Source organism: Gadus morhua, chromosome 10 (genome assembly GCF_902167405.1).
Source record: "Gadus morhua chromosome 10, gadMor3.0, whole genome shotgun sequence".
NCBI classification, from domain to species: Eukaryota; Metazoa; Chordata; class Actinopteri; order Gadiformes; family Gadidae; genus Gadus; species Gadus morhua.
This window is the reverse complement of record NC_044057.1, coordinates 5967606-5993029: the sequence shown is the minus strand read 5'-3', so window position 1 is coordinate 5993029 and position 25424 is coordinate 5967606. Positions and strand designations below refer to the sequence as shown.

The following is a 25424-nucleotide window of genomic DNA, read 5'->3' as shown; positions in this document are numbered from 1 at the left end:
TTTGTGTCAGTGAATCCACCTGTTCAGTTGTCTTTGGGAAAAAAGAGATATGCTCTTGTCTTCAATACTGAAAATCTTTTCACACATTCTGTGGTCAAAGGTCTAGCAGGGGGTAAATAAACAGCTGACATATTTGCCTGAAATATATGATCCCTAACATGATCCACATTAAGAAAATATCTGATATCTTGACCACGGTATATGAAATACAAGACACAGACATTGCTTTTCTGAAGTTTGCGGGAGATATGCTAGGTATATTAGGTAGTGTCGGGGAGAGTAGTCTGAGCTTCTTGGAAGTGCATATTCAGGGGCAGTAGTCAGCAAATGAGTTCCTCATGGCCAATTTAAAGCATGGTTTAATGCAAGGTGTTGCCCTCAATTTGGAGATTCATATTAAAACAGCTTGTGCAGTCTTTGCCCTCATGAGATTTCTTGAGGGTCATCGTGGCCCCATATCTGTCTGCTCTGAATGTGGATATTAATTTCATGACTTGTCTACAAGCAGAAGACGTAAGCCTTCGAAATGGGTCTCCTCACCCAACAGCCTCCTCTCACCTTAATGCGAGGCATGGTGACCGTGGGGGGTCTCGCCTTCGCCACAAAGCTGTGTGTTGACCCCCGCTCAACGAGGTGGCTTGTGTAGGGCATGTTCCCCCGTCCGTTGGGTCCGAACACAAAGTCCTCCCGGAGCGCGTCCACCAACATGATGACCACCCTCTTGAACAGCGGGTCTGGGAGCCGGGATGAGTTGTGCGGACCACCTGCAAATGGATGGATGGACTGCATTTATACTGCGCTTTTCTAACCAGTTGCCAAAGCGACTTTCAACCATTCATACACACATTCACACACCGACGGCGGAGTCAACAATGCAAGGCGACAGCCAGCTCGTCGGGAGCATTCAGGGTGAGGTGTCTTGCTCAGGGACACCTCAACACTCGGCTTGGAGGAGCCAGGGATCGAACTAGCATCAATCTGGTTACCAGCCAACCCGCCCTACCTCCCAAGCCACATGCCGACCCAAAACACATCATATCATGGCTGTTTTTATTGGTCGTTGACAGCAGAGGCAATATGCAAAGAGAGGAGATGAGGTGCAGGACTGTGATGCATTAGGGTTTCAGAGCAGAGATGAGGAGCAGTAATACATAGGGTCTCAGAACAGAGATGAGAGGCAGGTAGACTGTGATGCATTAGGGTCTCAGACCAGAGATGAGAGGCAGGTAGACTGTGATGCATTAGGGTTTAGGACAAGAGATGAGGAGCAGGCTGTATGAAGGTGTCACCCACCTGTCAGGGGCTCGGCGGGCAGGTCTGACAGCTTGTTCTTGGCTGAGACGGAGGACTTCACCGGCACAGGGAAGAAGCCCCGGAGGAAGAGTGCAATGCCCAAAACCTGGGCCATCATTATGAACGAAGTGAACACAGACGTTCGGATCTTCATGTTGACGTTTGACTCGTAGTGAGGAGGTTTAAAGAAGAGATGTGGTCAGCTAGCAAGAGGCAATGAAATGTCTGCAGACTATATACAAATGTCAATTAAATAATTTCCCATATTTATATGAATAAACAGCATATTAGAAATCGAAACGAACGGCGTTCTACTAGGTGAAATAATAGGTTTGCGGCCGAGATTAAATAAGAAGCGAGCATTGAGATTAAGCTTTATCCAAATGTTATGAGCTGCTTCCGGGTACTCTGCAACTACGGGTGGTGTTTAGACTCAAACAGAACCAGTGCGCGCGTCCCGTCTCCAGCGAATAGGTTTCTGAACTGGCTGTACAGGTCACACTCCTGGAAGTTTGCATCATTGTTTGTCACACCTGAATTAATCAGAATTAATAATCGAAAAATATATAAATTCCTATGATTGATGATCAAGGCCAATTTGATTATAGAAATGTTTTCTTTAGGATAATTATATCAGTCATAGCGCATAAAAAAAAAATCCCTCTGAGCTTGTCAGGTGACTTATATATTCAGTTATTCCAGCATGTTTAACCCTCTTTCCTACTCAACACGAAGATTTATCACAATATAAAGAAATAACATGTAATAATCTTTAATTTCTCAATTGTCCAGTTTCAGCCCAAAAACGTATCCCTTCATAAAAAAATAGGGTTACTAGCATGGATGAATTTTAAACCACCAATGGTTGGACAAGCGAGTTGTATTCATTTACATTTGCATTTAGCAGACGCTTTTATCCAAACCGACTTACAATAGGTAGATTTGTCAGAGAAGGTTAAATCTCTTCAACCATCTCTTCAACCTCCTTGTATTCAACTCCTAAACGTCCGGGGACAGTGGAAGGAGCACACATCACACACATTGTAGCAGCAGTATAGTCATTTATTGGGGTCAGAGACGCTCCCACTGGTCTTCCATAATTAAGCCCCTCAGAGCACGAGTCTACTTGTCGGTCCTCTTGAGGACGTTGATGAAGGCGTCTTTGGGAACGTCAATGTTCCCGATGCGCCGCATCTTCTTCTTGCCCTCCGCTTGCCTCTTGAGCAGCTTCAGCTTGCGGGTGATGTCCCCGCCATACTGCGGACACAAACACACGCAACGACAACGTCTTTAAACGGCCCGGAGCGCCTCAAGGTTCAAAGGTTTCCGAAAGATGCCTTTTCGGTTCTACTTACACATTTGGCGAGGACGTTCTTTCTAAACGGCTTTATCCTAAAAACAAGACACAAAACCAAATTTATGGATTTAACACAATATCTCGATATTGTAAAAAAAAATAGCTACTGTATTTAGTTTTCCAGAATATGTGACAGTCTTATTATTACAGTCATTCCGGCTATTTACTTAAGCATTTACTTTAGAATCTATTATTGTTTTTTATTTTATTGTATCTTATCCTGTACTTTCCACTGCTGCTGGGCTGTAGTAACAAAGGATTAACAAAGGATTAATAAAGTTGTTATTGATCTATCTATTTCCTGACAGCGTAAAAACAGACTTCTTTAGGACGTCCTGTCCAGAACACATAACTTCTTCAGGACGTCCTGTCCGAAACAGACTTCTTCAGGACGTCCTGTCCCAAACACACTACTTCTCGCCCAAACCCCAGATCTTGTCTCTTACGTCTCTCTGGCGATGACCTTGCTCCCGATGGCTGCTTGGACAGCGATCTCAAACATCTGCCTGGGTATGGAGCCTTTGAGACGCTCACACATGGCCTTGCCCATGCTGTAGGCCCTCTGTCTGGGGATTTAGAACCAAATAAAAGGTATGATGTAGGATATGGAGAAAGAAGCTCTTGTGATCAACTTGGAATCCTCCTTTCCTCGAAAACCCCAAGTCATCCTTAAAGGGGTGATATCATGCTTTTACGACTTTTCCCTTTGCTTTAGACTGTTCTATGCCATTTATATACATGTTTTACATCTGGTTAGCTAGAAAAATATAAGTCTGAGCCAGGGGGAGTCTCGCACCGACCGAGAACGCCCCTCAATAAGTGTGTGAAACAGCCCGTTTTGCTCAAACTTTACCTCTGTGCAGAAGTTGTACCTCCCGGCTACCTGCTATGTTTATAACTTCTGATTTTGCTGACGCACGCGAAAAAAAGCGTTCGACCAATCGCAACAGAGCGTACGTGCTGACCAATCAAAGCAGACTGGGCTACCCGGGAGGGGGGCTTTAAAGCGACATGATACAAATCAGACCGTTTTTGAAAGATGCTGAAATTGGTTTTGCAGAAATGACCAGTGTGAGTATAATAACGGGTATTTCTTACATAGAGGCATAAAATCATTCTAATAGTACCCCCAAATGCAATTATTAACCCTCAAAAGCATGATATGGGATCTATGAGCATCCAAGAGGAACTGAATGTGCTTTACTCCCCTGATTATGAGATAATGGTTTATCATTCTGCCGCCATTCAATCAGACTTAAAATCTGGCGGTCATGATAAGCTGTCATCTACATTGATTACACATCACGATGCCAATCAAAGATATTCAGTGAAAAAAAAAAATCATTTCCCAGCCCTTGAAGAGCACGTCTTCAACTCCCACCATGTCTGAACGGAAGACATGGTGGAACATCTCAAAGCAAAGGGCCCCTCTAAAAGGATCTACTCTGCTTAACAGGGCGTCCTGGCCTTGCTTGTGCCTGCTGGTCACGTATCATAACTTTTGACAGCTCTGGCATCCGCCTGTAAAGAGACAGACTGTGGCGTGATTGGCACGTCGCCTAGAAACGAGCAGCGGACCGGGAGGTGTGATTGGCCAGGCTTCAGGGAGCAGGCCGCTTGCTGGCCTAGTGTAGCGCCCTTCAATTAGCTTAGCGGCTAGGGTAATACATTAAATACAGATTGGCCCATCCCACTTTTTTTTTTTGCAAGCATCTTAGTGAGAAACGTCCTTGTGGAGGGAAGGTTAAAGAAGGAAAGCTCTCCGCCCATCTTGGTGTGTGAGTGCCCAGTAAGGCACCATGTTCTACACAATCCCATTATGTTAATGTGGTTGGTTTATGCTTATTCAATTACATTACATTTAGCCAACGTGTTATATATTATATTAACATGTTTTGTCTTTACTTAAGTCAATTACATTAAGCCAATGTGTCATATATTATATTAACAGTTTTGTTTTCTCTTTACTTAACTCCATTACATTTAGCCAACGTGTTATGCATTAAATTAACATGTTTCACTTTCTCTTAATTTAAGTTGATTACATTAGGCAGTGTGTTATATATTATATAAAAATAAAAAATATCTCCCTATTTAAGTCAATTACATTTAGCCAACCTGTTTTATATATATATATATATATATATATATATATATATATATATATATATATATATATATATATATATATTCTGACAATGAAGGATTATATTGGAAATGAATGATTTTGAGAAACTGAAAGCATAAAAACTGATTCAGGAAAAACCAATAGCTTTATCAATAAAATATTTATATGGGATTTTTTGGGGGGATTTTTATACAACATCCTATAAGACATGTATTTGTATACAAAATCTAAAACGGAAGAAGTACCTGTGCACAATCATGGTGAGCTCCTCTACAGATTTCCCATTCAGCAGAATATCCATCTTGATCAGATCAGCAGCCTGGTAGCCTGCATTCTCATAATCAAAGCTGTGGAGGGGAACACAAAGACTCATCCTCATCGATAAGACAATAAACATCCCATAGCAAAGCTTTGGGTTCGGGTATTAATGTTGAGTTAATAACAAGTGTGTTCAACTCGTCCTTAACTCAGTTACCGTCAGCTACAGTTACAGTTTCCACAGTAAACAATGCTGACCATATTTTATTCCCTTCACATATAATCCAAACGTGTATTATGTTTCTCCACCAGATTGTCCCATTACCTGGCATAACCGGACGACAAGGACTTGAGGAGATCGTAGAAATCCACCACGATTTCATTCAAAGGGAAGATGTACTTCATCATAACTCGATGCTCATCGATGTACAACATATTCTCCTGGGTCGCTCTGCGATTCTGCGACACAGAAGGACAGAGAGAGGTTGTTGATTGTTGGTCATTAGTAGTTAAATTAACAATATCATCAATAAGTGTATGAGTGTACGTTTTTTGAATGGATGCATCTCCTTTTCTACACAATAGGCCTACGTATCTAAAACGAAAGAAATTAATTAAAAATGCCAAAGGAAAATGAAAAAACAACAACACTACATGTTAAGGACTTTATTTGTGTCGCATAAACTTGTTTCATAAACTTGGGCAATATGTCTAAGAAGTTTGATTGTTGTAGCTTTAGCACAACAACACAGCCCACTAATATTTTTTCCCCAAGATCTGTAGCTCTCAGTCAGCTACTATTTTCTATTTGTGTTTAGTTTGTTATTCTTGTTATGCAACCATTACACACTGTCCCTTAATGCAGCCATTACACTCCTACCCATTCCTGGACGGAGGGATCCCTCTTTCTATGTTCCTTCTCAAGGTTTCTCCCCTGTTCATTTGAGTTGTTCCCTTGCCCTTTGTGCGGAGGGATGTCATAAAGGTATTGTAACATGTTCAGTATCGCAGTGTACCAGGCAGAGGCTCATGATCTGTCCGGTGAAGGTGTCCGGGGTAAGGATGGTTCCCACCACCATGGGCTCCAGGTACTCCGAGACCACCGAGCGCTCCGGGAACTGAGCCGGGTTCACGATGGTGATCTCCTCGCTACCGTGCTCCTGAGGACAAAACAGGACACGAAGCAAATCCCTCCCTTAGATGAACAGCATCCATCAACCAGCCTGTTAAAAACAAGGGAGAGAAGTTCACAGCCATAGACTCAGAGGTGCTTCAATATCTGAGAGTGGTAGAGAGAGAGAGCCGAAAAGAGTGTAAAAGAGCAGCATTTTGAAACGTTTCTCTGCCGTTGAGATGATTACGTGTGCGCTGAGGTGATTGACAGGCAAGATGGATTGCAGTCAGGGTGGAGAACACTGATTGGTCTGAAATGAGCCAGGCACGGTCTGAAGTCGAAAGAAGCGCATACGCAGATAGGGGGGGCGCAACTTGAAACAGATGTTCCGATCGATGTTCACTCACTCACAGCTGAAGGAAGACTATGGCATTTTTGAAAAATTACACTCAAATAAGAGCGCTTAAATTTGACCTACAGCAACTTTAAAATAAAATAAACGATTGTAAGTGACCTTATATAGTTGTTATATTTTATACTATCTAATTAGTTTACTGTATTAATGTCATTACATATTTGATTGGACTCACTGGGAAACCTTGCTATCCAATTTGATGGAATACATTTTCTTCTTGCTCGGGCTGGTGGCAATAAGTGGATGTATATTCCAGATTCTACAAGGTGCAATTTAGAATTTTACAGCATTTGAGTGCTTCAGATACTGCTCTTTTCCCCAGGACACTTTGTGTGAAACCGTTTTGGTTAATTGCCTTGTAAAAACAAGCATAGAAATGCATAAATTGTCCAAGTAATTGCGTCCAGTTTCGAGGCTTCTAAATGCCAAACTGGCTGAGGCGGGGTCTGGCGCCGCCTCAGAGCACCACTGCACTGCTGTCTCCCTCTCACTCTCTGGCTGTCTGTCCACGGGAATAGGAAGAGCTGACAGCAGCAGGGGGAACACTGCACTGCCCGTCAACCAGCACAGCACATCCCTGACAGCTCGATACGGGTCCATAGGAGCCTGGCTCTACCAGGATCCCTACCTTGATGAGTCTGGCTGACGACAGCCTGGCCTTGTAGGGCACGGTGGGGGCCGTCACCACCACGTTGGCGTTGTACTCCTGCTCCAGCCTCTGGTTGAACACCTCCATGTGGAGCAGGCCTAGGAAGCCCAGCCTGCAGGGACGGGGGTTTGGGGAGACAGGGAGGTTCATTTATTGGCTCATTGTTCAAATTCTACGTGATTCTCTGGATTTTCTGGTAAAACGACCACTTGCCCTGCGGGCGTCTTTGAAGAGTGTGTGTGTGTGTGTGTGTGTGTGTGTGTGTGTGTGTGTGTGTGTGTGTGTGTGTGTGTGTGCGTGTGCGTGTTTGTGTGTGTGTGAGAGAGCAAAAGAGAGAGAGACGAGGAGTTCTGACGGGGGGGGGGCGGGAGAGACGAGGAGTTCAAACGGGGGAAGTGGGGGGGGGGGCACTTATTCTGGCGTCCGTGTTTCCTATTAATCGCATCGTTTTCTGCATTACCAACGTTAACTATGAGCACAATCTATCATACTGAACTTTGGTAAAACGGTGGCCGACCGTCTTCTCTGCGCCAAATATCCCGCTGCTTCGGGTTTCCCTTTGACAGGCGCGTTGAGAGGAGGAGCGGGCGGATCCGCTGTTTATAAGTGCACCCGCGCGCCACTGGCATGAATGCGCGCTTGTCTCTGTGTGTGCGTGTTCATGTGTGCATGCATGTGTGCACGACAATGTCAGGGAGAAAGAGTGCCATGAGGAGATGAATGAACGGAACGATGTTTATATTTAAAAATCGCAGAAAAAGAAAAGAAAAAAAAGAAGCGGAATCAATTTGTGGTGCTCGGTGTCGATTCTGTGGCGTTGTGCCACACATTGGTCTATGTATGGGAAACACTGGTGTGTGCGTGCGTGTGTTAATCAACATAACACTGTGTCATTTGTAAAGAGGAAGCATTTGCATATACTGATTATTATTAACTATTTAATCAAAGCAACCAGGCAGTATAATCCAATGAAATGGCACCATCGTGGGGAAGGTGAAGGTTATTGCAATTTCTATTGCATAATGTTTGCAGTTTGCATTTGAAGATGATTTCATTTGTATTAATGTAGTTGTGTAGAAGTGCTGTGAGGTGATGTAAGCCACATCCAGTCCTGTGCAAGAGTATAACTCATTAAACAAAGACAGCTTTGAAATGAGGTCGTAATAGAATGAATGAAGGTAGACAATGAGCAGGGTTTAATCCAGGTTGAATGCAACATCTCAGCAGTGTTTCTTCAGAGTTTGAGTACAGTACAATAGTAATCCGTATTACAGTACTGATGAGTAGCACAGTGGTAACATACACCTGGTCAGAGTTCACCAATTCTCTGCAGGGCAACCCCCTCCCAACCCTCTTACTTATTGTATGGTGTACGTCTTGGCACTTAATGTATGTCGTACTTAGTTATAGTACTTAGTAATGTAGCATCTTATCCTAGCTAATCTCTGTTGTGTACGGGTACTTGGTTAACCTAGCGTTTGTTAGTGCTTGGCACTTGGTTCTATGAACATCCTTACTGTACCGACAGCGATATATTGTTGTTTCACCTTGTTCTGACAAATTGACTTATGTAAGTCGCTTTGGATAGAAGCGTCTGTTAAATGCCATAAATGTAAATATATACTATATATGTGTATATAACGTGTACCTCCAGCCTGCTCCCAGGGCCATGCTGCTGTCCTTCTGCACCGTGACGCTGGAGTCGTTGAGCGTCAGTTTGTCTATGGCGCTGCGGAGGCCTGTGTACTCTGATTGGTCCATGGGATACATCCCTGGGTTACAGTACGGAGACAGAGAGGTAAGGGAGAGGGACACTCAGAGACAGAGATGTTTGTGCCTCATTGGAGACAGAGGAGAGAGAGCTAGATGTGGGAGAGTCAAGTGATTCATTGAAGAACCGCAGGATTGTTTTCATTTGATTTCGGAGCTAGAAGTTTGCCTATAGCTATGCTATGCTAGGCTACGCTAGGCTATGCTATGGCCAAACCTCTGGGGGATAAGTGTAAAGTGCCTGGGCCAAGGGTCGGCATTGATTCCTGATTTGTGACGGACATATTCTTCCAAAGAGAAAACTAATTCCCAACTGGCAAGATGGAGTTTTCAGAAGACTTTAATAATAATATTTCTATACTGGCAGGTCCACAGCGCGGGTTTGATTTTAAACCCTTACAGACACTTAGTCTAATGACGTTGGTGTCCTGAGAGGACTTTTTAAAGTGCCGTCCCACCGGCTCCAGGAAAGCCTCACCAGGGCTGGCCAAGTTTATGCTTGCTGCTGGCCAAGGAGGGATGGACAATGGGAAGAGGATCCCGTCCTTTGAGTTACCAGGCCACTCCTGGATCCGAGTGGTCATATCCAGTTTGTTGTGGTTCCACAGGTCAGTTTGTTACCAGGAGGGATTCAACCATGCAACGCAGATCTCCCCCCTAATCAACAGGCTTTCTCAAAACTAATTTGAAGCACAAGACCTCTTCTACCCAGATCTGACCTCATCTGCCATCAGACCATGGATGTTAATCTAAAGTCTGAGATTCAAGAATAACAACACAAGCTCCTCATGCGCTCACCACCTAATGCAGCGATTGCTTTATCGCATTGTAAATCCCATGTCCTATGTTGGGATGAGTGTTAGCGTAGCTGTGCGTCCCTCACCGGCGAACACCATGGCCTTGGCGGGCTTGAACCCGGGCAGGGCGTCCACGGGGTGCTGCTGGTGGTACAGCGTGTCCCCGATCTGAGCCTCCTTCACGTCCTTCATCCCCGCCACCATGTAGCCCACCTGCCCGGCGTACCTACACACACACACACACACACACACACACACACACACACACACACACACACACACACACACACACACACACACACACACACACACACACACACACACACACACACACACACACACACACGAATGGGGCTATTGACTGGTTACCGTCATCTAGCGATTTATGTCCCGTCACTGGTCTGGCCCCAATATAAACACATTGCATAGTACTTAATGTAGCTCTAAAATGGACACGCTAATTGTAAAAACAAACATTCATTATTCATCAAGTGCTTCATATGGTCGGTCTGGCTCAGACATAGCCTCTTGTTCCCAGAGTGAGAATGATTGTCGAGCAGGGATAGGGATTAGGGAGTGACGGGGGGGGGGGGCTTACAGTCCGTCTGTGGGCTGCTCGTGCGGCCGGAGAAGCCCCAGCTCCTGCACCTCGTAGCTCTTCCCAAGGAACGCCGAAGCGATGCGGTCGCCTTTCCGCACCCGGCCCCCGAACACGGCCACGTTGGCCACGACCCCTCGGTAGTGGTCGAAGCCCGAGTCGAACACCAGCGCTTTGAAGACGTCGTCCTTAGAGGCCGTCGGCCTGCGGTCGATCAGGACGAAAAGGATAAATGTGAGCTTTCACCCGGGTACACACACACACACACAGTCTGCCTGGTTTACAACAGTATGAGCAATAAATAAAGAATGGATACAAGGGAAGGACTTATGGCAAGGGAGGCCACTCACGCAGGGACTCTCTCCACGACCTCCTGAAGCACTCGGTCAACATTGGTTCCAAGTTTAGCTGAAATCTAAAAGAAAGGTGAAATAATATTAACAATAAATGTTCAAAGTGGCGGAAGCTCCGTTTGACCTTTTTGAGTCAAAGTATAAATCCGTAAAACATAAAAGCATGATAAAGCAACACCTAGGAATGGTAGGCAGAGAAAAACAACCTTTTCAAAAAGATCTACTAAAGGTATCAAAACCCATCAAAAACTATTTTTTCCAGGTCTTAAGTAATTCTATTCCATTGATGAAGTGATAATGACCTATCATAGCCGACAGCTCCCTTTGTAATGTAAAGTGATGCGGTGCAATGGATCCTGCATCGCAATCGCTGTGTTGACAGGCTAAAAGTTCCCTTGATCAGATTATTTCAGCGCCAGAGATGATGATAAGGCTGCAGGTGCACTCTGTCGACTAAGCAGAGGAGCTGTTCGCCCACGCGCTCTCTGTCTACCTCATCACCAAACCCCCGCTGAAAACCACAGAGGGGTGGAGTGCTGCACGCGTTGTCGACGCACCCGTATACACTCCTCACGTGGAATGTCAAACACCTTCTCGATCTGGGCCTCGACCCTCTCTGGGTCTGCGTTTTTCAGATCGATCTGAAAAGAAGAAGATCCATAACATTGAGACACAACCCCTGATTCAGTTGTAGCAGGCCATCATTGTGTTTTCAATACTGCATTTGGCTTAATTATACTGAGACGAATGGGTCTTCCAACAATATGTGTAGTTCGAAATTAACCTAACATTTTCTGCATAGCAACACCCCACTCAGATATTGCAGCAGTTTAGGCGAGCTCCTTTGGTATCAGAATGGGATCAATGAAGATCAGTAGTGTAACAAACGGGCAACAACAACCATGCAACCTTTGTCCAGGTAACATAGAAAGAGACGTATTTCAGTAAATGACGAAAGGATGTCAAAGGTTGACAGCGTTCATTGTCAAGTAGCTAGAAGTACCTTATTGATGACAGGGATGATGGTCAGCCCGGCCTCAAAAGCGAGGTAGAAGTTAGCCACAGTCTGGGCCTGAATGCCCTGCAAGGCATCAACACAACATGATGTCGCCCTACATCCAATAGACACGATATTGTGTGTGTGTGTGTGAGTGTGTCTCTGTATGTCTGTCTGTCTGTCTGTCTGTCTGTCTGTCTGTCTGTGTGTGCGTCTGTCTGTCAGGGTGTGTGTGTGTGAGTGTGTTTGTCTGTCAGTGTGTGTCTGTCTGTCTGTCAGGGTGTGTGTGTGTGTGTGTGTGTGAGTGAGTGAGTATGTTTGTCTGTCAGGTTGTGTGTGTGCGTGTGTGTGTTTGCCTGTCTGTCTGTCTGTCTGTCTGACAGGGTGGGTGTGTGTGTGTGTCTGTCTGTCTGACTTTCAAGGTGTGTGTGTGTGTGTGTGTGTGTGTGTGTGTGTGTGTGTCTGTGTGTCTGTGTGTCTGTGTGTGTGTTGTGCGTGTGTGTGTGTGTCTGTGTGTGTGTGTGAGTCTGTCAGTGTGAGTGTGTGTGAGTCTGTCAGTGTGTGTGTGTGTGTGTGTGTGTGTGTTGGCAGCAGGTACCTGGTTGGCATCGACAATCAATAGAACACCTTGGCAAGTCAGTCAGGGTGAGTGTGTGTGTGTGTGAGTCTGTCAGTGTGTGTGTGTGTCTGTCAGTGTGTGTCTGTCAGTGTGTGTGTGAGTGTGTGTGTGTGTGTGTGTGTGTGTGTGTGTGTGTGTGTGTGTGTGTGTGTGTGTGTGTGTGTTGGCAGCACGTACCTGGTTGGCATCGACAATCAATAGAACACCCTGGCAAGCAGATATCGATCTGGACACTTCATAACTAAAGTCAACATGACCCTGAGGAAAGCAACATAATCAAACTCAACATCAATGCATGAAACATAAATCTGATGATACAAAAAATACCTCTGATAGTGAACTTTTTATGTGGATTCTGTTTTTAATTGTGACGGTTGATAAAATAGAAATAATAACCCATAAATAATCATTTCTTGTATAACATTTCCTAAACGTTGCTGCCACCTAGTGACAGAATAACTCAATGATTTGCGTACCTTTTTTTCTAACCCATTCTGCCCACACATGGATTCAGCAGTGTAGGTGGTAGACGTACCGGTGTGTCAATGAGGTTAAGGAGATAGCGATGTCCCTTGTGGGTGTAGAACAGTGAGGCCGTCTGGGCCTTCACTGTAATGCCCCTCTCCCGCTCCACCTGCAGCTTGTCCAACACCTGCTTGTTCTTCTCCGTCGTTACTATTGCCCCTATTGCAGGATGAAATCAAAGTCATTCACTTTGAACAAGGTACAGGTTTACAGGAGTAATTAAATTAGTTGTACTATTACTTCTTCCTAAGACTAACCCAATGTCTGTCAAAGTGGTATTGTGAATAGTAATACTGAAAGGGAGAACAATACAACATAACACTGATAAGACTAAGATCTAACTTAGTTACTTCTAACTTGCTCTTAACATATGTTTGAATATATTGCAAATGCTTATTTGGTATGTTATGAATTTGCTTCAATCTGTTTAATGTTGATTTGTTTTTGACAATAAAACAAACCAATTGCCAACAAGCTATTTTCCTGTGTATAAGAGTGTGTTGGCTTGGCTAATAATAAATCTACAGCGTTCTGCCCAGCAGGTAAACCCACCTGTTATCTCCAACAGCCGGTCAGCGAGGGTGCTTTTTCCATGATCAATGTGAGCAATGATGCTAAAATTTCTGATTCTTTCCACAGGGAACTTGGATAAATCAATAGCATCCTAAGAAAAAGAAGAAGCCTGTGAATAAATAAATGAACTATTCACTGGCTAGTGCTACTTATTCTTTATGCATAACCAATGAACACATGTTCTCTAATGATTATCTCAATAGTCTTCCAGCAAACAGACATGGACGACTTTGATAAGCAAATGGTAAAATTGGGAGGGAAATCATTCAATGTTTATTCGTGTGGTAGAAAGGATATTTGAGCTTATTGGGCAGTTAGACATGGAGTGAGCGTATGAAATATCCCAGCAGACCCTGTCCCATTGAGTGTTTAGCTGGAAGACCTTGAGAGAAGTCTCAACCAGGACAATAACGGCACAGATTGATCCTGAGAAAAGTCTAAATCAGGAAAGTTAACGGTACAGATTGATCCTGAGAGAAGTCTGGACCAGGACAGATAACGATACAGATTACTGACAGGATCACCTTGTCGCTCTGCGTGCTGATCGGCTGCACACTGCTGGAGAACACGGGGAGATGTTTCATCCATCGGTGTCTCAGCATTGTCTGCGTTATGCTGTAGCCTTGTATCTTCCTTTTGTACATTTTGAACTCCAAAATGCGTCTAAACCAGGGTGTTTTAGAGCCCTGTTTCAGATGAGACAACGCCATTGTTGCCATTGAGGTTAATAAACCCTACACAGGCTTGCAGACTCGGTGGCAGTAATACATTCACTTTGAACGAAAATCAATTGTAAGCTACTTGACAATTTGCATAGCGAAACTGGTTACAGTCGGAGAAATTGATGTTCAAACATGGACCAAGAAATACTGTGCATTAAACGTATTTATTTTTATAAAATTCGTGCCCGCTGTCATAATAGCTGCACGATTTGTCCGGGCGCCGCCATTTTGGGGTGAGAGGTTGCGAGCAAGGAATGCTGGGAAATGGTGTTTTACATTCTTATGTTATTGCCAAGAATCATGTCAAATATAAATTTGAAAGGTGTGCGAAAGCCTTATGTGAGAGTAAAATATGATGTATGTGTGAAGTATAATAAATATGAATTAATGTATATCATATATCATATCATACTCGAATAATGATAGATATTAGGTGCTCGTGAGTTGGAAAATCCCGCCTACAACCGGCAAACTGAGGGATAAAAATGGGTTGCGGTTGCTACGACAACAAAGCTCCCTTAAGCAGAATAGATAGAAAAGATTTAAGGCCCCTATTTCAAAGCCATCCTATCCCTTCTGGCAATAGCATCTATAATAAGAATCAAACATTACATTCTTAACATTTATAATATCACAAACTGAATACGTCCAAATGACTTGAGTCAGACTGGAGCCATTCAGATATCATAATACCCAGCATTAAGCAAGCCAGACTCCATCAGTATTGATTTCTGTAAAGCCGCCCTGGTCAGCCTCTTAACTGGTTCTGGGGTGGTCTGAGGACACATTATGAAGAGAGCTTCCACTGCCTCATAAGCACTTTGATTTGTGGTCCAACCCTTCAGCATCTCAGTTTCATAAAATCTAAACAAGGAAAATAAGAGTCAGCGTGGCTTACTAACTTCTTACATACAATAAATAATAATAAGTCTATGAAGGTCTTCATAGGGTGAGGTAAAAATGTAATGTCTGTAATTTTGAAAAGAAAAATGTAGACCGGTATGTGCGTCTTTATGAAGTATAATATATATTAGTATGAAGAATAATATGTATTTTTTTTTAAGAATTTTGATATTTTGTTTATTAGAAACAATTGACATGTACATTAATCAAGCATAAACTTCCTGAACAATCATTTATCTGGAATGTTTATTAAAGTATTCTGGGAGGACTTGAGAAAAACTATTTATACATAATTAAATAAATAGACTTTACAAATAAATATTTGCAAATAAATTATGTATATATCTGTGTATATATATATATTATATATATATATATATATATATATATATATATATATATATATATATATATATATACAACTTCAGCTACATGCAAAGTATGATAAACTATCAAATTAGGCAGTTTACCTGAAATAATGTTACCCATACTAAAATAGCTACAGAGAAGAGCTTGCAGATGTCTGCTGAGGGAAAAGGAAAATGTGTTGTATGCGTACTGAGATCAATATTATTATAATTTTTTTTATGAAAAAGAACTTAAATAGCAGACAGGCTGACCAGTGTCTCAGCCAATCAAATCATCTTCACAACAAAAATGTGTGGTATCCGCTAACTAATTGACTAAACCCTTAAAACATGGATCAACGGAGAGTCGAGTTTGTGTTATGGTGAGTAATGCCCGCACCAAATACAAAGATACTAAAATAATTTATATAAAATATAAATATATTTTATTTTTGATGCAGGGGACATTCAGGATAGTCTGTCTACTCTGGAATGTCTTTAGTTTATCATAGGTTATATTTGATGCATATGTTATACATATGTTCTGCTGTAGTCAAACGACAGGTCCAGTGTGTGAAACCTAGGTGGCCACTAGGGGTGCGGTTGTTGCCATTGTTTTAAAAGCGTCATTAGTTGTAATCACATCGAGGTTGATTTTTCAGTTTAAAAAATCACAATCAGTTATAATTTTCATAGACAGCATGGACACTACACATGTTGCACCACATGGCGGAGATAACAACTTATTGTGTTTCTCAACACAGTCTTCTTGCAAAAAAACTTAATTCATAGATCATCATCACCATCTGTTGTGTTGATCATTTGTCTCGATAGCAATCAACACTAAAAGCCAATGTTAACTTACACTGCGGTACGTAAATGTTACTTTTGATTATATTTCAGTGAGCAGTTGTTTCACAAAAGTTTTGTTTTGGACACCAACTTTCGCACATGAATTCATCTTTTAAAGCACCCACACCCAATCATAATCCATCTCATCTGCAACCTTCCATTTGCTGCACCATTTTACACTTGAATTACAAAGTGTGTGAAGCTCCATTTTAATTGAATCCTAGGAAACAGGATGCCTCCGTGAATAGAAGGAGCATCATCCTCACAGGCTATATGAGGCGCGTCCGGGAGAGGGTTAAGCTGTTAGGACACTTAAGCGTAACGCCGCAGGACGTCGTCTGGCCAGCGGTTGATTTTGACGTCTGCGTACGAGAGAGGTTTACGCTTCACGAACACGTTAGTTAAATGCCAAGGTGTGTGGAGCATGGGTCATAAAATTGGGTCGTAGCCATGGGGATAACATGCCCCCCCCCGCCCCCTCTCCTTCCTAAAACTCTGAGCCCGAAACATTTTTGTATGAATTGAAAACCTGTCCTCTCTGGAATAATTTGTCCGTTCTGGGCTACTGTAGAAACATGGCGTTGCAACAAGGTGCCCCCCGTAGAGGAGGACCCTCTCCCCATGTAGACATAAAGGGCTCATTCTAAAGTAAAAAAAACCACAACGATGCTTATTCTTACTGGATTATAAACGTATTTAAAGAAACGTATGAATATTATATTAAACCTTTGCCAAGTACGTTCCGCTAGATGCCATGAGATTCTTCTCACTACATCTTTAACACTTGAATGTATTGCAGCGCGATGATACTTTGAGACTTACTTTTCGTTGTTTTTTTTATATCTTATTGCCATTTTATATAGCGAATCAAATAATATCCAAATATGAGTAGTATGATGAGTCGGTTTTGATTTGGAGTAGAAATTGTTCTGAAGCAGAAATGAACTCAAAGGGTTGACATTTCCTGAGGTCATTGTGTGAATAAAACCATAACCAGAAGAATAGTAAGTATCATTTTGCATTGGCTTGGACAGAAAAAAGCCAGGCCACTGTTAAATAGTCATGTATTCAGTACCTGTACCCCCTCCCTTAGAACTTAAACACTTACAAACAATCACTCAACAAATACGTCTCAGTTTCCCTTTGACATTTAACTGCAACCATACGTTCAAAGACTGTCACTCTATAGATTTAATAGATGTAACCACACAGTATATGTTTATATAACAATTAAAACGTGAGTATAAATATATGTACACATTTACAAAAGCAGTGTTTTTCAAAAGTGCTGCAGACAGTGGTTTATAAAAGGGGAGATGCCACAGGCTCACACAATGTAACCAAGCACTCAACTCTTTGTGTGTGCGGTTGCTGGAAGCAGTATTTGGCATGTCTTTTTGAGTCCACCAACCAGTACCCGAGTGAAAAAAATAAAGAAAAGAGGCCTCTTAGGTGGATGGTACCATGTCCTTTATAACGGGTTCTCTGTTCAGATACGTCGCCCAGTACACCAGGTTGAAACTACTGAAGAGAACCGGGAACATAATCCGGGAGATCCGGTCGATTTTACTAACGCTGTTGAACGTCTTCTCGGGGGTCTTCCCGGGCGCTTTGGCCTTGTGGGGGTCGGCAGCGTTGCCCTTGGCGATGGTGGGGAGCATGGAGGGGTCCTTGGTGATGTTGGGCGCGTAGTTGGCCACAGCTACAGCATAGGCGTTGTTCTTCTTCGCCACAGAAGCCCTCTCCTTTTTCTGTGGACGGACCAATGGACGTGTTTAAAGGGGTGATATCATGCTTTTTCAACTTTTCCCTTTGCTATTAGTTATATGACGTATGTATACATTTTTTACGTCTGCTAAGATAGAAAAATCTAAGCCCGAGTCAGACGGAGTATTCGCGCCCACCGAGAACGCCCCTCAACAAGTGCGTCTAAGGGGCCACTCACACTAGGGCCGCGGCCCCGTGCCCGAGCTCATTTGCATACTAAAGTCTAGAACGTTTGGCTAGTGTGACCACGCCATCCGTATTCCAGCACGGAACAGCCCCTTGGCCACGGCACACTTAGAGGTGTGCCATGGCCAAAGTACAGATGCTAATGAGATGACACGTGCGGATACGCAACGTGAGCTGGATGACGTAGTCCTTGCGCGACCCTTCTTTCTTTATAGGTCTATGCCCTTCTTCCCCACAACAATCATTTTAAACAATGGCGGCAAGCGGTTCTCGAGTGGGTTTACGTTGGTGCGATAGTGAAGTCGAGTGTTTACTTGAAATTTGGGCCGACGACAGCATTCACGTTGTTGTTCTCCATTGTTGTTATGGCGGCGAGGACTAGATGACGTATTTATCGTATTACGAAGTGATGACGTATGTATGAAGGAGCAATCGTGCCCAGGCCACGGCCTTTGGGAGCAGTGTGACCACGGGCCAGCGGGGGGAGTGGGGAGGGGGGGGAATTGTGCTGAATCTCCCTGCAGCACGGAACAGGCAAACTTGCCTGTAACAGCCTGTAACAGCTTGTTTGCACTTAAACGTTTTTCTTGCAATAGTGTAACGTCAGACTGCAGTGGGCAGTGCTGAAGTGCCGAAGTACCGCCTCCTGGCGACCCGCAATGTTTTAAACTTCTCGGGGGGGGGTGAATTTACAGACACACCCTCAAAAAGTTCAACCAATCACAACAGAGTGGGCGTGCTGACCAATCACAGCAGACTGGGCTACTTGGGAGGGGGGTCATAAAGCGACATGATACAAAACAAACCAAACATTTTTGAAAGATGCTGAAATTGGTTTTGCAGAAATGAACAATAAGGGGAATTTCTAACACACGCAACAACTTTTACCATTTTCTAGTATTAGCCCCAAATCCAATTATTGACCCAAAAAAGCATGATATGGGATCTAGAGATCAAGAGGACACAGAGGAACCCGTGGGCTGGCGGTACATTTCAAACAGGCTTGTAAGGCGGAGGGCTCTGTGATGATGACGTCTGGATCATGGTGATGCCAAACTAGCTAGGCAGCTCCAACGGTAATATTATGGGAAAAAATATCCTAGACAGAACTCTATGGGTAGTCCTGAGCATACTCTTAGTCTTGCTTGTCATGTCCACCACTGTCCCTCCAAAAAGAGTCAGTGGTGTATTCCATACAGCGCCCGTACATGTCAACATAGTGGAGCGGATCAGTTTCCAATTCCATTTCCATTTAGGCCATTTGGCAGACGCCTTTATCCAAAGAGACGTACAATAAGTACATTTCTCAGAAGAAGGAGGAACAATATATCGCCGTCGGTGCACTAAGGATGTTCATTGAACCAAGTGGCAAGCACTAGCAATCACTAGGTTAAACCATTCCCAGGATACAACAAAGATAGCTAGAATAAGATGCTAGACAACTTAGTAGAATCCAAGGAATTACCACACACAATAAGTGCATACATTAAGAGCTAGGACGTACAACATTCAATAAGTGCGTACATGAAGTGACAGGAAGTACAGATGGCTTGCATCGTTCAGGTGAAGCATCACTATCAGTACAGAATCATTGCTCTGCTCGGTCACGGAGCTTGAATGGTACTTGAGTTCCTTGGTGAGCTACACCAAAGAGCAGAGCCTTTACCAACAAATATAACCGCATAACCATGTATGCAATGAGCCTAATTTTTTCCTAAATATTGACTTTGTTGGAAGAGCGTCTTTTGTAATCCATGTCTACATGGCTGTAATCCTTTCTTTACTCTGTGTGTACATGTGACGCTTTGTCATTATTTGATGGCGGCCTAAACCAAAAAGCAATTTCGTAGAGCGCAGTGAGTGACGTCAATTCATTCCATCTTAAGAATGGAACATGTTGGCCAAACAGACGGCCAGCTCTTGAGTTTGAATCCCTACAGCAGCAAAAGCCTTTGGGTGTCCTGGGTTTGTTCGCGGTCACCTTGTCGTTGATGATGCTCTTGCCGTCCCACGCCCAGCCGCGCTTGGTGAAGTAGTTGACGGTGGCAAACTCGATGAGGGCGGAGAAGACGAAGGCGTAGCAGACGGCGATGAACCAGTCCATGGCGGTGGCGTAGGCCACCTTGGGCAGCGAGTTACGCGCGCTGATGCTGAGGGTGGTCATCGTTAGCACAGTGGTTACACCTGGGATCAGAGAGAAAGTGACCCGGTAAGAGAAGGGGATTCGCCAAATCTCTGTATTTTAGGGAAAGCATTTGTGTTCATTAGAGCAGAGCTAACCCAACCTTTTTTGTTTTAAGGACCATCATAAAAAGATTTGGAGGACCGGTAGTGAATTTGAATGCCTTTATTTTAAGATGCATCATTTTTAAACAAAGGATGTGGCTTTTTTTAAAGATGGTTTGTCATATTCACAACAATTAAAGCAACAGCAATGAAATGCCAGTCTCAGGCTCCCTTCAACAGTGCAACCAATTATTAGAGAAACACAAGAAAAGTCACCTGAGATTATTTTTGTTCTAATGGGTCCACGGACCGGGGATTGGGCATCGCTGCATCAGAGCACTCAGCGTTAGAACAACAGGGCCATTTGTGTTTTCCTCATATGTACTTTCTCAAATGTTTTTTCTGGTGGGGGGGGGGTTGTACATTTGAATGTTAGGGCGCGAGTACAAAGTGCAGCAATCAGACATAAAGGAAGAACAATTATAACAACAGGGACAATGGCATCACCTTTTCTTGAATGCTGGATTCGACATTGCGCTTAAAGTACACATGTGATAAAAAAAAACGACAACAACATTCGTTCTCCTGAGGATTAACGCGGATAAAACAGGATCGTTCACCGGTTCCGCCCACGGCCCTGCCACTGCTCCGCTCCTCGGGTAAAAATAAATAAGACTTCTTCTCTCTCTCTCTCGCTGCACTCTTAGCTCTGCCTTGCTGTCCTTCCAGTGTCCCCAGAGCCTTGGTTTGCCATTAGCCCTCCCTGACCAGTGACCTTCAGCAGCACCATCGCAGTGGAAGTAAGCGGGACGGTGGGGATACTTTAGTATTCATAGTCCTACACATTTCCTACACACAAAACGTGCTCCCGTGAATCTCCATACCTGTACTTTCTACAGGCGCTGTGCTGCTGCCACGTGCAAGGCGGCCATTAATTCTGCTTGACTTATAAACAACTGGAGCGATAGGTCACTCTGCCCCGTGTACACTGAGGCGTGTGTGTGGTTTAGATGTTGACATTCTTGGTGAATAACAAGCAGCACGGCCAGGCAGGCGTGCTCTGGGACATAATAACATCACACACGCTTCCCTTGTCTCTCGTCTCGAGGTTACGTCCACTTTAATCTCGGTATTAATATTATAAGAGTGGTAAACCAGAGCAGGACTGGAACGACATCCAAGGCAACGTTGAAATACATATTTATGCGTGGTACAGTGTGTTAGTATTGATGTTTCATGTACGCTGTCAATGCAGCCTTTATCATGGCTTGGCAAAATCCCATAACCTTGTTCACCATGGTTACATTTGTAGGATTCTACCGTGCAGAGTGTGTGTTAACGTTTCATTTTTAAATTAAATGAAGGAATCATCTACAGTTGGAGATGGAGGTTCTGGTGGGTGATCACAATTCAAGTTTTATCTAATCGTACCTATAAGTTGTTTGGCAGAACAGCGTTAATGCTAGCAGCGAGACGTTTTGCCATGCTCAAAGGGAGCGCTCAAATAGAACAGATTGCAGGAGCAGAGAAACCAGCACGGACCTGCCAAACACACCCTTTGTATTCCATAATCAAAGCATACACAATCAGAGCACACACACACACACACACACACACACACACACACACACACACACACACACACACACACACACACACACACACACACACACACACACACACACACACACACACACACACACACACACACGTCAACGTAAGATGTGTTATTTTGAAACTATGAAAAATATCAGAGATTTATTCTATTTTTGTTTTGCAGTGGATTTGACTGTCACCCCTGACCCAGAATAGATGAATATAAAACACATCCCGCTTTGTCTGCCCGGCGATTGGCAAACAAACCTCAAGCCTCCATGTTTGCAATGTGTGCTTGTGTGTGTGTGTGCACAGTGATCGCTGGTTCATTTTGACAAGTATTAGGCGAGTTCCGCTTTTAGCTGCCTTGGCGTGTTGACCGAGATCAGGCGTTGATTCAAGATTCAGGCCGGTATCTTGTCACATGAGCTATCCTAAAACGTGTTTTTTAATGACAGCCTATTTGTTATTCTTCCTAGCAGTAGGTTGTATGTTGGAGGATTGAGCTTGATCTCGACTATACAAGACTAAATAAGACTCAATAATGACTCCCTCAACCAATGTTCCCATTTACATCTTTCATTTACATTTAATACCTCACATTTCTTCACACTTATTGTCTATAATCTTCTGTACATGTTTGTCATTCATAACTTGCATGTTCCCATTGCTGTTACTTGTGAAGCTGTTGGTTTGGGCGTGTCAGTCATGCAGGAGTGACGCCTACTCACCGAACACAGTCCTGGCCGGGACCGACTCTCTGTTGAGCCAGAAGGACACCTGGGAGAGGATGACGGTCATGATGCACGGCAGGTAGGTCTGGATCACAAAGTAGCCGATCTTCCTCTTCAGATGGAAATGAGCTGTCATGACGGTGTATTCACCTGCAGGGTGGGGCAGGGGTGGAAGGGGGGGACATTGAAATTTGAATGACAATTATGATGTTCATTGAAAGGAGGTTTCTTATCTCTCAGGGGATATAATAGAATCCTTGCAAATATGCAGATGGTTCTAGGCTTGATAGCAATATGTGTGTAAAGGTTATGCCAGAATATTTATAAGAGAGAAACGGTATCCCCCAAATACAATCCAAAAATGTCCCTGTTTTATTTATAATGATTTTGATCATCTCTGCATGGAGACATCTGCAACAATAATGACAATAGAAAATAAGCGTAATAACTTGCAATTATGTACTAGTCATTAACTATTGACTACTATCAAAGTATCAAAGTATTGTCATCCAATTATTCTTATTTCGCTCTCATCCCTTACATGTAGCATTTCTTTGTATTAAACCTCTATTTAAACAAGTAGGTCTCCAAGGAGTCCATGACCAACAATAGGATTGACAGGAGATGGTCCCCATGGAAACATGTCCCCATGGAAATGTCAGAACAAAGGAACTCAACAAGGCGGGAGGACATAAGAGCAGGAGGAACAAGAAGAAGACTTTTTACTGAATCTCGCCATCGGAGGATGTGACAATCCCAGACACGTCCTGATGGAGTATCTACACCTGCCTCTGATTGGCTGTTATATATGTACATACATTAGGAGCAGGCAGACAGGGCTGTACAGGCGAGGAGTGTTGCCGGTTCAGACCTGCCCGTGGATATTGATTGGCAGTCGATCAGGGAAACGGTGCACACTGATGCGAGAGAGCTTTATGTGCTTTGTGGTTATTAATAGGAAAGCTGCGCGCGTGTGCGTGCGTGTGCGTGTGTGTGTGTTCTTTTCTTTCAACGGTTCCAGTGACTCCGAACCCTTTGCATTGTAGGCTTTACCTCGCCATCCGAGCGTGCTGGCATTGTCTCAGCTCAGTTATGTGTGGTGATAGCGTGCCGATGTGTATAAGCATGCGTCTATCAGGTCACCCTTGGAAAAACCTTGGAAAAACCTCCTTGATCACCCTCGGGTTATCGAGGAGGTTAAGTAGAGGAGCAGAATACGAATAATCATCGCTTCAGAGCTTTTGTTTCGTCTGGAATGTCTGACCTATCTGCAGATTGCATACTCAGTATCTACTGTACATCGTATACTTAACAGTTTACAACGTACAGTAGATACTGGTTTTATACAGTAGCTAAATATATCGTGCACGATCATGATCATGTCATCTATGGTAAAACGGTCTTCCGAATCTGTGATTAATGCCACAGGCCAGTGGAGCGCAGAGGTTCTGTGAGGTCTGTCTCTGTGGAGCGAGGTGAGTGCCTCTGCCGTTGTATACACGGGAACACCACAGAGAAACACAGCACAGGGGAACCATCCATGGGTCTCTAAGTGAGGAGGCACTATGGCAAATTTGACGGTAGCTGCTCGTGTGTTCTTGGAATCCCGTCTCCATAGATCCCACAATGGGGTTTATTTTTTGAACCAATGATGCATCATATATCTTTTAATTTCTTCAGAGTCACTTATTTTTCATAACAACTCGTTTGCATGAGTATTTTTCCCCTCACTGCAAGAACAGAACAACGACGGACTAGGGTTATTTACACACACAGCCCAGTGTTCTGTTTCATACCTGCATCTCTCTCTTGTGATGTTTCGCAGCAAACTGAATACAACTAATGGGGGCGATCCTACAAAGTCAAAATTCAGCACAGTGGATTTCCGCTTTCCTTTATGTACATCGAGTCATATTTTAAGCGCAAGCACTTTAGATAAATATTAAACCGTGATAAAGATCACGTACAAAAAGCAACAACGCAATCCTGTTTAACATTAAAGTGAATCCTGTCTCAGCTTTTCTCATATCAATATCATAATCAATACGTTGATCGGAGAACCTACACGGTGTGATCTCTGCGCTTAGTCAGTCATACCGCGTCGCTTCTTGACAACTGCGTGAAACACTGCCGGTGTTGCCGTCGACGACAGCGACACACGCCTTCCGAAAGAGAAGCCAAGTTTAGACATGAGACGAGGGAAGAGATCTGTTACCCATGGCAACGGCACAGAGAAACACAGCTCATTTGCCCGTGCTTCCAAAACGAAGGCTATGATACACACGCAGGAGGGCACGCACGTACACACATAGCGACACACACACTCACGCAGGCACAGACATTCTCACATACATACACATACACATACCGACACACACACACACACACACACACAGACACACACACACACACACAACGACACACAGACATACACACCTACATACATACACATTACGACACACACACACATACACCGCCACTTGGCAAACAGGGAAGTCCTCTTTTAGCCGCGGGTGGTGTGTGTCAAGAGGAGGGTGCGGGGGGTAGGAGGTGGAGGGGGGTTCTTCCAAGAGCTAATCCCAAAAGATTTCTTAAACCCTTTTTTTGCACACACACAGACACACACACACACACACAAGTTGTGC

At 43.7% G+C, this 25424-nt stretch overlaps 3 protein-coding genes across 3 annotated transcripts in view; all 3 read right to left on the bottom strand.

Moving 5' to 3' along the window:
• The window catches only part of pigg (phosphatidylinositol glycan anchor biosynthesis class G (EMM blood group)), a 56833-nt gene extending 55128 nt beyond the window's left edge, over positions 1 to 1705 (bottom strand). The window contains exons 1-2 of the mRNA XM_030368452.1: positions 1294 to 1705; positions 559 to 764 (exon numbers count right to left, since the gene is read on the bottom strand). Of these exons, the coding sequence (XP_030224312.1) occupies positions 559 to 764; positions 1294 to 1447 (360 nt within the window). The 5' untranslated portion in view covers positions 1448 to 1705. The remainder of the gene's footprint in view (positions 1 to 558; positions 765 to 1293) is intronic.
• A 629-nt stretch (positions 1706 to 2334) lies between these two features.
• On the bottom strand, positions 2335 to 14413 carry guf1 (GTP binding elongation factor GUF1). Its single transcript, XM_030368935.1, has 17 exons — positions 13971 to 14413; positions 13426 to 13537; positions 12884 to 13032; positions 12526 to 12606; positions 11736 to 11813; positions 11290 to 11373; positions 10730 to 10794; positions 10380 to 10583; positions 9868 to 10007; positions 8863 to 8986; positions 7194 to 7326; positions 6053 to 6196; positions 5362 to 5495; positions 5024 to 5125; positions 3097 to 3216; positions 2649 to 2685; positions 2335 to 2550 (listed from the first exon to the last, which is right to left on the bottom strand). Exons 1-17 carry the CDS (start codon positions 14163 to 14165, stop codon positions 2416 to 2418), a joined length of 2037 nt encoding a protein of 678 aa, XP_030224795.1. The 5' UTR covers positions 14166 to 14413; the 3' UTR covers positions 2335 to 2415.
• Positions 14414 to 15478: 1065 nt separating this feature from the next.
• The window catches only part of gabra2b (gamma-aminobutyric acid type A receptor subunit alpha2b), a 30142-nt gene continuing 20196 nt past the window's right edge, over positions 15479 to 25424 (bottom strand). Inside the window, exons 8-10 of the mRNA XM_030369186.1 lie at positions 22777 to 22929; positions 20205 to 20407; positions 15479 to 18021 (exon numbers count right to left, since the gene is read on the bottom strand). Coding sequence (XP_030225046.1) covers positions 17719 to 18021; positions 20205 to 20407; positions 22777 to 22929 — 659 coding nt within the window. The 3' untranslated portion in view covers positions 15479 to 17718. The remainder of the gene's footprint in view (positions 18022 to 20204; positions 20408 to 22776; positions 22930 to 25424) is intronic.